At 47.1% G+C, this 16,145-nt stretch overlaps 1 protein-coding gene across 1 annotated transcript in view; it reads right to left on the bottom strand.

The window, feature by feature from the left end:
• The window catches only part of LOC149352804 (nose resistant to fluoxetine protein 6-like), a 70,522-nt gene extending 58,431 nt beyond the window's left edge, over positions 1-12,091 (bottom strand). The window contains exon 1 of the mRNA XM_089582006.1: positions 11,567-12,091. Within this exon, the coding sequence (XP_089438132.1) occupies positions 11,567-11,930 (364 nt within the window). The 5' untranslated portion in view covers positions 11,931-12,091. The remainder of the gene's footprint in view (positions 1-11,566) is intronic.
• Positions 12,092-16,145: the final 4,054 nt, after the last annotated feature.

Raw genomic sequence — 16,145 nt, 5'->3', positions numbered from 1 at the left:
AAGAAAAATGCTGCTCCCAGAGCAACTTGATTAGGACCGGAGCACCATGCACGGCAACATCGGCATGCAGCACGCGGAATGGATGACCTGAGCAGCGTGCAACCGTATTCTAGTACTGTGCAAGACGACACAGACAAGAACGGATGCAGGAAAAGCGCAGTGTCCGCTGTCCTTTATCGTCCGTGCAGACAGAACACAGCAAGGAGGAATATAGAAGAATAACTTCTCATTAGAATTTCGACATGTGTTACTAACGTTGCAGTAAAATGACTCTTACACCACAAACTTTTATTATCGGAAGTTCTGTATGTATTCGTGATAACTTGGAGAAAGGTGCGCTTGTGTTCAGGACGAAATTTAAAAAGAATTTAGCGATTTGCCTGTGAAAGGGTTGTTTCTATATTTCCTTTAAGTTTATCTACTAGGTCCTGTTTTCAAATCCCTTTCTTTTTATGCAAATAAACGCAGTATAGTCGAATACAGCTTAAATCTGCAGTGATCGCCAGACAGAATTCCTTTGTGACTAAACGTATCCCTTCTCCTTGTTAGTCAAGTAAGAAGCTAATCGCTAGACGAAATAATAACGTCAAGCATTCCGATGCTTCTTGCTTGTTTGATATAGTCAAACATTAAAAAGCTGATCTCGTTTACTGTTGTGATTGGTCAGCGTAGTAATACAGGATGCTGCGGATCATAACCCCTTGCTACCAACTGCTTTATTTTTTTTTTTAAAGTTGTATCCTATCCGTTTCGCGAATCCTTTTCTCGCTTTCAAGAGACTGTCTATTTCGATGGAGTTCATTATAATTAACGGGTCCCAAACTTCACGAGTTATAAGCTCTGGGACACTATAGTGCCAAACGCTTAATGGAAGCTAGCGGCAGAAGTTTTGCCGTCGACACCTTTCACATGTCTTTGCAACAAACCAGCTTGTAGCACGAACGTTTTTTCAAATAAATATTTGGATGTGCGCCATAGAGCATCTTGTGTTTTGGATATGAACCATATTCACCGGGAAGCTCTTGACTGGTGTTTTGACATGCTGCAACTATGTTGCGACCTTCCAACACGATTGAGGCGTCGCCTCAATAACGCGAGTGGTTTTTGGCTTTCACAGCGCTGGATCGGACGATGTGGTGGGGATGAAGCTTTATGTTTGTTGACATAGCCGTCCAGGTCTTCCTTCTTTACAAGGAGCGATTTTCTTTTTTGGTTCTGTAGGATGTTAAGGTCCCCCTTTAGGTCAAGCCACTGCCGGTTAGTTTGGAAGCATCGAGGAACCTCATCGCTATTGCTTGGATGAACGCCAATGGAGAGACGCTTCGACATTTTTAGGTACAGCTTGATATCTTTTTAGATGCTAATCTGAAGGAAACAGGAATAAACCAGACGTGTGTACTGCGATGGCTAAAACCTAAAAGTGGAGTGACTTAAATTTTCTTTTTTTTTTGTTTGTGAGCATCGTCTTCTGTCCTTTGTGGAACTGCTCCCGATATACACGTATTTAAACCCGATCAAATATTTTGAATAACCCAGTATAGCCACGAAGTAATGGGACATTTGCTGGCTGCTTGTTTGAGCCACAACTTTGGCACTGCTTTTGCATTTGCGCCCTGCTTTAATTTTCAGGATATTTATTTTAAATTCTTCTCGAACAAGGTGACACTCCCACAGTCTGCAAGCTTCTTTAGGACTGTTGAGATTTCGATTCACTGATCTCCGATTCACTCACTGTCTCGGGAAATCCTATACAGCCCGAGAGGTGAGATTAAGAGTGAAACAGAGGAGCATAAATTATGGCATATTTGCGTCGTATCCGAACCAGCTCATCAGAAATCTTGTTTTGGGACTTTCATAGCAGACGACGGCATCGTGGCAAAGACTGGCCTATTTCTGTTTGCATTCAACCTTCAAGTAAGAAAAAGGATAAATAAACGAAACGTGTTTTTGAGAAGGAAAAAAATGAAAACAAGAAGAGGCGGGGGACAAAACCTTCTCTAGTCAAGCTACGGCGGGCTAGCTGGAATCGAAAGTAAGCGAAAGGGGCAGGAATCCGATCCCTGCGGCGGAGACATTTGAGGAAAAGCCATCGCCCATTAAAAAGAGAACGAGAATAAAGGCCCCATAAAAACATTAAGGGGGGGGGGGGGGGGGTGCAAAAGTGCAGTCTTGCACGCCGCAGCCCTATCATTGCAAGAGACCTCTTTTCTTCGCCTCCAACACCCTTTCGATCGCCACCTGACCTCTGCGACAAACCCTTCGGTTGCGGACACGAAGACTGCGCGAAACGCCGAGGAAGTACGTAACTATCGCGAGTTCATTACTTCGCCTTTCCGCCTGTGACTCAGGAAGCGGAGACGATGAGTTTCTGCCCTTGCCTAATGTACAACGCTACCAAAAGAGCAAATGGTGCCTTTGAGGCGCTCGCCGCTCCAAATAGAACTGCGATTGCGGCGTTGAATGCGTTTTAAGACGCAATGAGAACGTATCTCTACTACGAAATGAATCGCTGCGACAGCTCTTTTGGGACCGGCCGACAGCAATGTGCTCTGTTGAAGCGAAAGTGATAGGAGGGACCTCCACCGGTGTGCCAAACGGTACGGTGCAGTCTCAAACGAAAAATATTGTTTTCCTGTCGAAACAAGGTGATGTTGGTAGTGTAAGGTGGAATAGAAGGGAGGGTGCGACTTTAGACTTTTAAACGTGTCGCGTGAATTGTCGTAATTACTGAGAACAGAAGGCCCAGGAAAGTCGGCTTTCGGCGAAAGTGTCAAGCTCCTTTAAATATCCGGCGGGGCTTGGAGATGAGTTTGCTGCTCCTCTATGGTCATGTCGTAAAAACTGAGCGCATATACTTTGCTGCCGTGCTGCGTCAGAGCAGATTCCAGATCAGATTCTGCGATGTCTCGTAAATAGCGCCTTGTCCCGTAACAAAACGTGAGAGGAAAGCGCGTAGCCCGGAGCGCTCAGTCGTCTACATTTTACGACAGTTTTTTTTCATAAGCAGCCCTCTAGAAATTCCGCGCGCTGTATTCGCATCTGTTTTGTGCTGGGTTTAAAACAAGGCAGAGCCTTCGGGAAATAGAAAAACAAGCTCAGCCTAGAGATGGTGCAGGGATGAATCCCTGCTAACGTTTATGCTAGCCAGAGTCTTCGCCCGTTTTCATGCACGCAGGTAGATCGACAGAGCTCACTGCTGAAGTGCGAAAACATTTATGGTTCCCTTATTTCATTAACGAGAGTCACCGCCGTTTTTCTGCGGGACGTAGTTTTCTGGCTCAAGGTGGCTGCAACGCCAATGCTACTCGTGTCGTGCTCCCCTTTGTTACCCGCAAATTTCCCCGCCTTGAAAAAAACGTCTCGGAATGCCGCCATTTGGAACGGCAAAGGCCTGGCGACTTGGCTGAGGGCGCGAATAATGTATGTGTGCACGCAATGCACAGCTTCTGCGATCTTTTTCGTCGCCAACGCTCACGATGCGAACTCCAGTCATCACCTCCGCAGCGTGAAGGGGTTGGAATTTGTGTCGCGGCCTTACCTTATTTCTCTTTTTAAAGCAAGAAAGAAACAGCAAGCTGTCCAAATGGACGTGATTTGCTTTTCTGAAGAAACCACAATGGAATGGCCGTGAGTCCGTGTGCAGGAGAAAAAATAAAGAAACACGTGCATGTAGAAAATAAAAAAGGAACGAATGATCTTATCTGCGCATTATTCCGAGGACCGTCAGGGACGCTACGAGCACGAAATGTTTTTCTAGCATAACAGTAGCGTAGGATTTATTTTATCTTTAAATATTTTATGTGTAAACGTAACGATCATAGCTAAGGATAGACAATCGGTAATAAGCACAAAATGCTTGTAAGCCTTTTCCGGCCGGGTCTCAGGCAAATTCTCTCAGTTCTAGTAATGCCTAATCCAGGAGATGTCCATCCCTGCTCTGCAGATTGAAACGAGGATCAACGGATGCCAGCCTGAACTACATGCGTACCTTGGTGAAAATTAGAGACTGGTTAGTCGGAGTCGGTACTGTAACGTGTTATGCACAACTAAAGCACACACGAACACTACGCACGAGACGCGCCATGTCCTGTCTCGGACATTGTCGTGGAGGACGATGACAACGATCAAAGAGAGTACCCGTTCGATGGGAACAAATGTATGCCAACCCCGCTGTAATTGAGAGCCATTTCGTGCTTATTTCTACAAATGGAATAGAGTGTTTTTATTTTTCTTCCTAGAACAAGATACTTGTTTAAAATAACTGAACTCACCAAAAGAGTCTCGCACTTCATTGCGAAAAACGTTTAAAGCTGCCATTTTGACAGAGATAATCTTGTTCTCGCCTTCTATAGCTTCTCAAAGCAGCAGCGCGCAAAGGCTGGTGCCGTACAGTACTAGCCAGCACGCGGAACTCGAACGGCCATCTGCGCCGGATGTTAAGCGCGCCGCACATCACTCGCGATCCTTCCATCGCCTCGCGTAGACGAAGACGTGCAGCCATTCGCTACCTCTTGTTATTCGACACACGTGCGTTATCGAAGAGGGGTCTTAAAAAAAATAGAACATTTTTGCCGCTACGCATTTGCAAGTGTTTTTTTTTTTTTTTTGCTGTTTAACGGCAGTCAGTAAATATTTCATTCTCCCCCAGGGCCAAGTGACTTCAATGGCTGTTAGCCCCGCCCCTCCCTTGCGCCGCCCAAGCCAAGGGCTGAGTTCCCCGATAACCGACAAGATTCAGTCCCTCCCAGAACACGTCACCGTCGACAGCGCAGTACCATTGGCTAGGATGCTAACATGGCATGGTTGGCTGGCCAGAAGGCCATCACGTGACCCCCAAGTGGGGGCAGCGTAAGTTTCCTGTAACGACACACTTCTGCTTCTACGATGACGACGGTGACTCCGTAAGCCCTGCAAAGCTTCGCCGATATAGCTGTCTCCGTAAAAGGCCTACACGTATCGGAAAATTCTGCTGCAGTGCTAATTAACGCAGACAAACTAAGGAATACATGAGCCATGCGCAAACAGTGATTTATGTGTCAGGTAGCACAAATCTGTCTCATTCAAGCGCAATTCGTGCCCTTGCTTTACAGCTTGACTCGCGTCACTCCGGAGCAATCCTTTTGTATACGCCTTCTGATAGACCCTCGGAGGTGGGGGCAGTCAGACTACTAACACGAGGACACAGCTCGGGGCAAGGCTTCGCGCAGTCGTTCGGTATCAGGTACCCAGGGCAAAATCTGTGTGGCTGTCCCTCTGCTTCTTGGCCCCCTAGCGTGAGAGCCCGGTACAGATCGGTATCGCCTCTGCGCCCCCATAGATCTCTCGCCACGGCTTGTGCACTGATGGCAAAAAAAAATGCTACCGACCTCTGCATTGCTCGCTATTGAAAGCCGCTATCGCAAGGCTGACCGTGAGTGCACGAAGCGCTTCAGTACTGACAGTTTGGTGCAGCGCGCATTCCCCCCCCCCCCCCCCCCCCCCTATTTCTGTGGCGTTTTAGGTTGGCAGTTTCGCTCTCTCTGTTTCGCTCTCTCTCTCACTCTCTCTCTCTCTCTCTCTCTCTCTATATATATATATATATATATATATATATATATATATATATATATATATATATATATATATATATATATATATATCAACCGGGACGCAAGACAGGCGTTGCACTTTTCTCTAATGCTTGAGCCGGGCTCGAGCCTGCCGGGCTCGAGCAGTTGCACATACAGCAGTTCATTACATTATATTAAAAAACCAGTCTCGAGCCCAGCAGATGCCGGTGACTGTCATGAACGCACTTCCACGCTGTCTGCGTGCTTTGCACAATTATGACGCGGCCGACACCGACCTGATTTTGTTGTACCGTTCAGCTAATTTTAAAGAGATCAGGAGTTGTTGCGAAATATAAGTAATGTTAACGTACGCAAGACGTCGAACAATGCATGTGGTGCTTCTCAAACCATACGTCCTTTCAACCGAAGCGACGAGTTTCAGTCTGTCCTTCGAAGACAGGATGCATGCTACCGCGTGGAATCGCATTAATGTGGCAAGGGCGCAATAAAGTAATTAGGGAAGTCACCTTATTTCTTACGGTTTAATTTATGGCACATTGGCCCTTTGTCCGTGTTATGTCTTAAACGCCCGTCGTGTACACGTGCACTAGTACGGTTCTGACAATGAATATGGTTTATGAGGGAGGGCTTAACGTCCCAAAGCAACTCAGACTATGAGAGACGCCGTAGTGAAGGGCTCCGGAAATTTCGACCACCGGGGGTTCTTTAACGTGCACTGACATCGCACAGTACACGGGCCTCTAGAATTTCGCCTCCATCGAAATTCGACCGCCGCGACCGAGATCGAACCTGCGTCGGTCAGCAGTCGAGCGTCATAACCACTGAGGAATAACGGAAGCCAAATACAAATCCGCAAGTCAATCCTCTGCGTCTCATGCATAATAGTTTTATTGTTCGTTTTTTTTTCTCGTATTTTTCGTTTTGCCAGCCTACTGGGCATCGCCTGGTTAACCTCATTTCCTTTCCGTCCTTCTGCTTCTCTCTCTCTCTCTCTCTCTCTCTCGCAGCGAACGCTCCTCCAGTTACTCACGACTGAAAGTAGTAATCCAATGAGCTCGTAGAGGTGAATTCGCACATACGAAGAACTTAAACTTGAAGAATCATTCCGACAAAGATTTTGTAAATCGGAGGATCGATCGCAAAATGCCAGCTTCTCTCGACGCCCCGAAAATGAGTCCTACATGGCTCGTATGCGATTTTACTGCTGCCACGACGGCATGCAGCCCAGCTCACAGTGGGATCCAAACGTGGTACGTCGACGGAAAGTGAGACTGGTGCTTGGTCGCTCGGCTGCGCACGCGTGAATGGTTTCGACACTGCATGAGGGCAGGTTCTGTCGGTCGCGTTGCCACATCTTTGGACGCGCGGCGCTCTGCGCAGGCCTGGCGCAGAGCGCGCCAACTCGGCTCTGTACGGAATGCGATAAAATCTCGCCCGAGGCGCCCCCTGTGCGCACGTCTCGTTGCTGCACGGGCCTCAGCTTACGGGCCAACCTGTTAAGAGACGACAGCATATGGCGCTTCAAAATCCACCAGTGATACCTCTCAATAAAGTTTCCCCTCTCTCTCTCTTTTCCAGAATGCCCCTGTGCAGGCCGACGAGCACGTCCTTTGTAGTCATTTGAGCTTAATTCCTAGGAGCTGCACTCCTCAGGGCTTAATTCGGGGCTACGCAGTTTATTCGGTCATTCTATTTTTTTTTTTTTATCGCGAGAACTGCTGTTGCTCGCTTGGCACGGTACTAAGAGCGGCGGTGCGATCTTCGGTCTTCTGTTCTATGAACAGGCGACCACCGAGACGGAAGTTTACGCATCACTAAGAGCTTGTGTTCGCAGGTTCTATTCCGACAACGACAGTCGCATTTGGAACAATACGAAATGCGGAAGCTTCTGTACGCTGAGATATCATTGCTTGGTAAAGAATCCCCCGGGTGCTCGGAATTGATCCGGAGCACTCCACTATATGGCGTTCCTCAGGGCCTACAGCAGTGTTTGGCACGCATAAGTCTATTAAATAACTAAAAGTAACGATTATTAAGAAGGTGCTAGTTGCAAAAAGAAGAAAGCAGCACATGAGCTCACTACATTGATAAAATCGGCGGGGTTTGATCTGTTTTGTTTCTTATTATTACCCTAACATGGGCTGGTTCTTCGGGGCATAACGTGCTAACGCAGCAGCTCGGCAACGCTGACTGAGTGGCTTTGATAGAATCAACATGAAAAAGAGAGTCATTGAGTGAAAGCACTTGAATTAAAAAAAAAGAGAAAACGTAATTACGCACTTTTCGTTCACAATGAGCAGCTGTCTGCTGGTTCCTTCCGTGATTTTTGCTATCGAAGCAGCTTGCATTTGGGTAAAATTATAATTTTCTTCCCCTTTTTTATGAACCAGGTCAACTGTTTTTTTCAGAGAGCATTGCCACAGCTACATGTCATTTCCTTTTCCAATCCTAATCCTTTCGTTCGACCAGTTTTAGAATACGCTAACACAGTTTGGTTCCCCCATTCAGTGACTAATGTAACAAAACTAGAAAAAGTACAGCGTAAAGCATTGCGGTTTATACACAACAAATATAAGCGCACAGATTCACCAACTAACCTCGCGGCTATTTCGGGTTTAGCGACGCTATCATCAAGAGCGCAACAAGCACGACTAAAATTTTTATTTCACCTGATGCACAACTACTACAAGATAGACGTATCAAAATACATATCTCTCTCGCAATCACGCCCGTCGAGGCATAAACACGCACGCGCGATAACAGAATACTCATGCCATAACGACACGTTCATGTATTCGTACTTTCCCCTCGTGATCAGAGAATGGAATCGCCTTGATCCCTCAATCATAACTGCAACCACATTATCTCAGTTCACGTCACGGATAGAATCCTTATCAATTACCGAATAAAGCAGTTTCACTGACATACTCAACCGTCTTTCATCACTTCATTAGATTGTTAATTAATCGTGAAGAAAGTCTCTCTTATTTTTTCCGCTGCTGTGTTCCCATGTGCTCTAATTGAATTCCTTATGGCAATGCTCCACCCGACTCCTAGACATGTATTTTTCTTTTTCCTTGCTAATGTTTACCTTTTCTTTAATTTTGCTTGTTCCTTACTGTTCACCTGTGTTTGATTTGTATTCACTTTTTTTTTAATTCCAGAGTGCACTGCTCAAATTTGTATCATGTTTGTCATTTTTGTTCGCCCACCTGCTATGGTCCCTGCTGGGACTGGCAGTATTGTAAATAAATAAATAAATAAATAATTCTTCTCGCGCATGTGTGCTCAATCCGGTTCTATTCGAGTAATCGCCATTGTATACGGTTCAACTAATCCACGAAAAATTTTGTTTGCCTTTATTTCTGTACCGAGATTAGGATGAAATTATAACGGGCCGTTGAATTAGGTGAGGACAGATATACAAGAAAAGAAAAAAAAAGTAAAATGTTCGTCGGGCGTCATCCCATTAACGAGCGGAAGGAAGCCAATAACGAAGACAAGCGGTGACGAATGGAATCACTCAGAACTGGCCTGCGCTAGCCGTGGCCCGTGGCCAGTGCAGGGACTCGGATTCACGGGGAGAGAGAGAGTTAGCCCGGAGCTTCTTTCGGTAAGTTCAACTTTTGAGGCGGTGAGACGTTTATGCACTAGAATCTGTAAGAAACAAACCTTGCATGCAAGGCCACTGCCAACATTCTCCGCATGCTAATGAGGATGATCCCGCGAATGGACCCCTTTTTCCTGCCTGTCCTCCTCCCCAGATACAAAATAAAAAGAAAATTAGCCGCGAAGATATATGCACCCTAGCTGTTACATATTCATTCCTTCCGACCTCTCGGTATTTCATCTCACTCCGCGATTTGTTTTAGTTTACTGCGTTATCGGTTTTCTCTTTTTATGGAAGCGCCTTCTGTGAGGAGAAGGCGCTGAGGATGTGCCTTTATCGCTCAATTCAAGTAAGTTCAACATTCTGTTCGTGGGTTAAAAATTGCATGTGCCGGTAATTAAATTCGTGTTTGCGACAGCACCCAGCTCTGCGTTCCACGAGGCACGAGCACAACGGTCCCCGACCATCTGCGAGGAACTTCGTGGCACTGCACAGCCCGCGTCTCGTACTTGTGGGGAAGCGCGTGAACGGTGCACTTCGGAGTTCGGAGGCCGCGTTTACAGGTGGCCCTATGCTCTAAACTTACTACAACGGGGCATGCACTTCTGCTATGCGAACAGCGGCTCACACACGGCGTTTCAGAGGCCGATATATAGAAGCCAGGTGCCAACGGCATATGTCACGAGCGCCTCGAATGTGTCTGCGCTCCTACAGAACCTAGAGAGGTCAGTGAGAGTGCGTTAGAATGCAAACACGCGGTATTGAGCGGTGGCAAGTGTGCACTTTAACTGCAGTGCCATTTCTTATTTCAAGTGTTCCCGTCTGCGCGTAATTAAAGAGCGCAGACCCGTGAAAGCACCTGCGTCCGTAAGCGTCGCGATCCGCTTTTCTACTTGCTGATTTCGGGATATCCTTTCTGCTCTGCCACAATTATAGCTTCCGCTGCGCTCGCTTCAGCTGTTAGAGCTCGCACGTCACTGCCTCGATGAAGCTGGGTGCCAGACGCTTACACCAGCTTCGGCATATATGGCATTCTTTTGTTACATGCTGAAAGAAGTGCCCGTGATGAGCGAGCTCTCTTACGCGTGACACCTTTGAAATGGTGGCAATATATTAGGCTGTCCCAGATATCGCGAATGACGTTGCATCATCCAGGTGTGAAAAGAACAGTGTTTTATGAGGATTATCAACTTCTGGCGATCTATATGACGACAGACTTGGCACAATGATCAGTCCGCTCTCTTGCTAACGCGTTGCAATACTTGAGTGCAAACTCGAATCCACGCGAAAGTAAAAAACAAACAATGTTTTGCAATTGACAGTGACATGGTCCGAGTTTCACTCGAGATTTGAACCGAGTTCGGCGGTTTAGGCGCATTTGTTGATGACAACAGCCTCACTGTCATAAAGTGCTGTAGAAGCGCATCACCTGTTAGTCGTTCTGCCACACGTGTATAGTAATAGGGGATTCCAAAGAAAGACAAGTTACATAGTCTTGTTTTCATTATTTCTCATTGCAGCGCTTCACGCAGGTACGTCGAGCACAGAAACGGGTCGAAACGAAGAAAGCATGGAGGCTGTTTGTGACAGACAGCGCAATGAATCTGAACTAATAAAAGGCACAAGACCATAGCTGGCTCATAAGGGAATTTTCTTTAAAAAGCACTCAGTGTACATGCTAAAAAACTGAATTTAAGGTCTGTGCATCTCCTCATCCTGTTTCGCATTATATTTAATGCCATAGAGTTGCATTTGCTGGGCACTTTTTTTTTTTACAAGTTGCAGTTTGGGTACGCAACAGTCTTTTGTCCTTATCGTACTTCCTGTTCATTTGCGCTCTCAATCATGTTGTAGTAACCAATCAAGCCTACCAGCTGTTGCCGCTGGCATCGTGTTTTTAAAATGAACAACATGTGCTCGTACTAAAAAAGAAGGCTTTTTAGTACGGGCGCAGGTTTCCAATGAAGCCGTACTCCCAGTTCCCGCCATTGTCACTGTCACTCTTTTTAAATTAGTTTGTATAGCTGCAGTAGTTGAAAGTTCTGTGGAAACTGGGTCTACCTTCTGTATTTTTTTTTTTTCAGATAAAAAAATCACGTTTCTCTTAATATCTATTTCAGGCTGTGGGCTTGTTTCACCCTGACATTACGTAAAAAAAACAGCACGTCCCGCCAGGTTAGTTATCAGTTCAAAACCCGGATCAGGAGAAGCGTGTGATACAGGCACCATCGTCTCTCTGTCTTTTTTTTTTTTTTAGCAGCACCGTACGTTTGTAGTTACGGGATCGATTTGTTGCCTCATCATCTCTGGCACAGAACTGCCAGCCCAGTAGGCGAATAAATGGCACCAGGCCCCCTCAGAAATGAGCGCCCGCCATGCCACTCACTTTTGATGGCCCACGGCTTGAGCTGCTTGACGCCGAAGATCATCTTGAATAATCCGTAGGTGCAGTCGCCGGTGAGGTTGAGCTGCGAGATGTCTCCCAGGAACTGGGGCGTCACGTGCTCAGTGATGGTCTTCATGAGAGTCTTGACGAGTTTCTCCTGCTTGCGCGCGTAGTACTTGTACGGGTTGCGCGGATCGGGCCCGGGGTCCTTGGTGGTGGTCCTGACGGGCGCCCTGGAGCTCACGGTTCTGGGTGTCGTCGTTGGGGCCGGTACGCTGGGTCGCGTGTCGCTCTCGGCCGGGGAAGCGGCCGCCGTGCAGAGCACCAGCATCAAGAGGGCGGCGAGCATCGCGGAGGGCCGCATGGCTGTCTGCTGCGTCAGGCTGCGGGCCGACGTGGGGCCCTGCGTACGACGCCGGAGAATGAGCGGAACACCCGTCCAAGCGCGACCGATCGCGAAAGGCGACTTAGGCGGCGTTCACCGGGAGCACGAGTAAAAGGGAAAGACAAACGCATCGGAACTGCCTCTGATTGCCCTTGGACGAGAGGCTAGTCGCGCGCCGATCAGGAAAGGGCGGCCGGCGAAAGCCCCAGGGACGTGCCGCCGGCGGTCGCTGGGGAAGGGGCAACGCAGACCTGTTCCACTGATCGCAGCTGCCGCTCAGCTGTACAGCGTCACTGCTGTCGCAGCATAACCCTTGCCCCGGTGGCTCGGCCCGCCTCATTATGTAAGCTGAGCGAAGAGTCAACGCCACCTCGGCACTGGTCTAGGTATTACGATGTACGGCGGCCTCCTGATCCCCTCGAACGCGGCACACTGTCGCCACTGCGGCCAGTGACTCTCAACTGAACTGAGAAGGGGAAAGCAGTATATGACTTGGAGCGTCGTGCTTGAGAGAAAGGCGCTCCACTCGAAGATTCCGCTGAAAAAACTATAAGGAGATTTCGGCGCGAACTGGTCGACACCAAAAGGAAACGCAGTAACTCACGCGATAGCATGCTAGAACAGTGGTTATGCAGGCTGCCCTGTTACTTGAAGAACGAGAACGCTTGCAGGCGTTGTCATTCGACAGATAGGAGAACGTTTCTAGTATTCGACGACATCCCTTTCAGGATTCCCTGAAGCTTCAGCTGACCTTGTGTGCGTCATAAACGAAGTGAAAATAAGGGCGCTGAAAGTAGGGAGCAAATAACTTCCCCACACCTGGGACGCAAGGAAAACGCAATGAAAAGGTCACGTATCACATTAGCCCGTCATCCGACTGCCTTTTGCTTAATTCGCATTGTCGAGGCTCCTTTGCCGCACGCAGTATATAGATGCTGCAGGGATGATGCTTTGAGACGGTGCAGTGATGACGGTGCAAGTTAGTACTGCATATTATAAGACAATGTGTAAGTGGAGCCACATTTACAGACCCTTTATGAATTGCTCCTCTTACACAACTTTACGTCAACAACAATCGACTGTAATCTGTAGTCCGTACCTTGCTTTGAAACGCACTACTTTCCCGCTTCTGTCTGAACTCGAGTTGATTGTCTGCCTCCATATTTGCTGCGGCAGAAGATCGGGCTGGCTGCGTGTGCGACGGACGAATGAACTGACGCGGTGGCTCAGGTGGGAGCGCCTTTGCTGTATGCCATCATTCACTGTGCCTGAGTTTCCCGCTTGTGCCTTCGGTCCTGACTGCCGTGAGGTCAGTGCCCTGCTGCAGCGATTTATGCTGCGCTTCTTGGCTCTCTCGTTGTGCTTTTTCCTCTGTGCAGCGAGGTCAGTATTAGCTGCTATACACTGAATGGAAGCCACGGCTTTCCACTCGTACGATACAGTTCATGCCCATTTTTCGTTATTTATTTATTTGCATTACCCCTCCGGGCCAGTGCCATTACAGAGGGGGAGTGGTAAGATACAAAAACGGAGAGAAAATTACAGTGTGTTATATGAATGTTAAATAGCACCTGAATATACAATGTTGCCAGTGCTGCACAGCGCTGCTCATAATTTTCAATGCCAGCAACTTCTGCGGGAAGGTGGTTGCAGTCACGTGACGTTCGCGGCAAAGTGCCGCGCCTCCAGCTGTTATTCAATGCATTCAGACAAAGAGTTAAAACGTCAATAAGCCCATAAATTTGGGCTAGTTAATCAACCTTGTTAAAAACTTACAATGAATGAAACTATTTGGCTGGGGGATTGTATTTAAATTTGCTATATAGTTTAACTAACGGAGTCAATTTTCATAATTGCTCAAACGCTCGCGACAAGCCTCGCTTTTCTTCTTGTTACCAAGAAAAGCCCGCCGCAGGGAAACTGTGTTCTAACGAACTGACATGAAGGTGGAGGCTCATGGCACCCGTCTTTTTTCTGCTGTCATGTCCAGCCGATACCTGCCCCACTAAACTTTATATCAACGCACGGGAAGGGCTGCGACGGTTAGCTTCATTTCTGCTCAGGCAATTGTACTAGAAATAAGCAACGTTGGGGCCAGACGCAAATGCAGATAACAATGTTGGGTTCGTAAGGAGTAGAAGGGAAAAATTTATTAGTAAAAAAAAAAAGAAAGAAAAACGTAGATTGAGGTAGACACTAAGTGATCCGAAGACCTTACTTCGTGATGACCTCGGTGGCTCGCTTGAGGGCCCGGCGATGAACAGCCAGGCCCGAGCTGAGCAGCGCGGCCTTCCACTGCTCAGCAGTACTGAGTTGCAGCTCTGGTATGGAGGAGATCAGCGGAGCAAGCGGGCATAAGATGCGGGCTCTACCGGCGCGTTGACCGCAGAGGGCGCAGTCGAGGCTATCGCTACCGGGAAACATGGCGGCATACTGGACCGGCGTAGGAAGAGACCGCGTTTGAAACTGTCGCCAGAGGGCCGTTTCAGTTCGTAAAAATGCAACGTCTTTTTAATAAAGTTGCAAAACAAATGGCCAAAGGATCTTTCTGCCAATAGCAGATTTTATACGGCTTATGATATTCGGCAGCTTAGTGAGTGTTAGTCGCTAGCTTTTGTGGCATTCCCAGACAATCTTTGAAGCAGTAAGTTGAGATGCCGAAAATGAGGTGCCTAGACAGGAACCATACTTAAAACAAGAAAGACATGGCATGACTTCACGGACACCTTTCCCCTACCCTCACTCTCCTGGACCTTATTAGCTTTAAATCCTGCGTATAGGTATTCTTCATAAATCAACAATGCAATTATTTGATAAGCATATCAAGCTCGAACTCAGCGGCTAAGACGGAACGATGCAGCGGTAGTATTAAAGAAGTTGTTCTACGGTAATAAGGGACAACTCCAAATGAGCTCCAAAATCAATCGAATGAGTACCGAAAATACATTCGGAGAAACCGCAAGTGCCTTAAACTCCATTACCCTAACCAACCGTAGGTTGTCTCACCCATTTCCATTTCGTTCTCTTGATTTCGGCTAGGATATCATAAACATGCATTTGTTTCCTAAATCACGCGGTTCTCTTCTTTTAACTACCCTTAGGGTTTTTCTTTATAGAGCTCGTTTTGTTAAATACCAGATGCAACGCACCCTATTCTTATTCTCCGACCTGTTCCAGTCGCATTGCCCGAATCTGCCGGTCAATACATATATACATGTACTCCCTTGTCACTCCATACCTCATTGCCAATCGCAGCTCTGTAATTGCCCTCCCAAACTGCTAAACATTAGTTTTATTCATAATTTTTAATTCTACCGATGTGTTAAGGGAGTTGAGGTTCATAATCATGCACTGCAATTTCTACCTTGGGTTACTTCGCTGAGCAGTGGTCATCAGCAAATGAGAAGTTATCCCTCTATTTCCCAACTCTTCCCAATCCAGTTCTCTGGATATCTCTTGTAATAGCGACGGAAAGATTGCGTCACCTTACCAGGCACTTTTTCTGATTGGTATTAAGTCACATATTCTGTGGATGACTATGCATGGTCGCTGTGTAGTCCTTGCAGTCCATGCAGACTGTATATGGGAGCTGGCTATGTTATGCGCATTTCTTTGCAACCTTACTAATCGCTTGTATGTGGTTTGTTGTCGAGTACCCTTCCAGAAAAACTAGCTCGTTCCTTAGCTTGTGTGAGTGAAGTCTAACGTGGCTCCGGTTGTATAGGCGATTGCCTGTGAGCCTTGTGCTTTGTGAGCCCTGTGCCCTGTGAGCAAGGGACAGTAAGATAACCTGTTTGTAATTTTTCGAGTTTTTGACTCCATCTTTCGCATGAATTAATTTAATTCCCATCAATAGATCCTTGAAGATATTGGTGAGCGCTATCAAAATACGGAAAAGGGACGAACACACAGGACGAAGCGCTTTTCCAACTAGCGTATTTCCATCTAGCCCCAGTACTTGCTCTTTTGGCCCATCAATAGCCTAAGAATTTCTGACCAGCATAAAGTAGCTATTCAGTCGATATTTTTTTCAACTCACTCTGTGATACAAATCATAAAAGGACTCGAACATTGAACAGCAATCGTTTTATCCAGCTGCGCAGAGGGTATTTCATATGAAGAAAGTTCAATGCCCTCTTGAATCGAACTGAGGACCTTTGGCGGCTTACCGTGCGTTTTTTCGCTGGACAGTCC

The sequence above is a fragment of the Amblyomma mixtum genome, chromosome 3 (genome assembly GCF_055824585.1).
Source record: "Amblyomma mixtum isolate Tamu chromosome 3, ASM5582458v1, whole genome shotgun sequence".
NCBI lineage: Eukaryota > Metazoa > Arthropoda > Arachnida > Ixodida > Ixodidae > Amblyomma > Amblyomma mixtum.
Note: the sequence above shows the minus strand (reverse complement) of the source record. Positions and strands in the feature narration are given on the sequence as shown.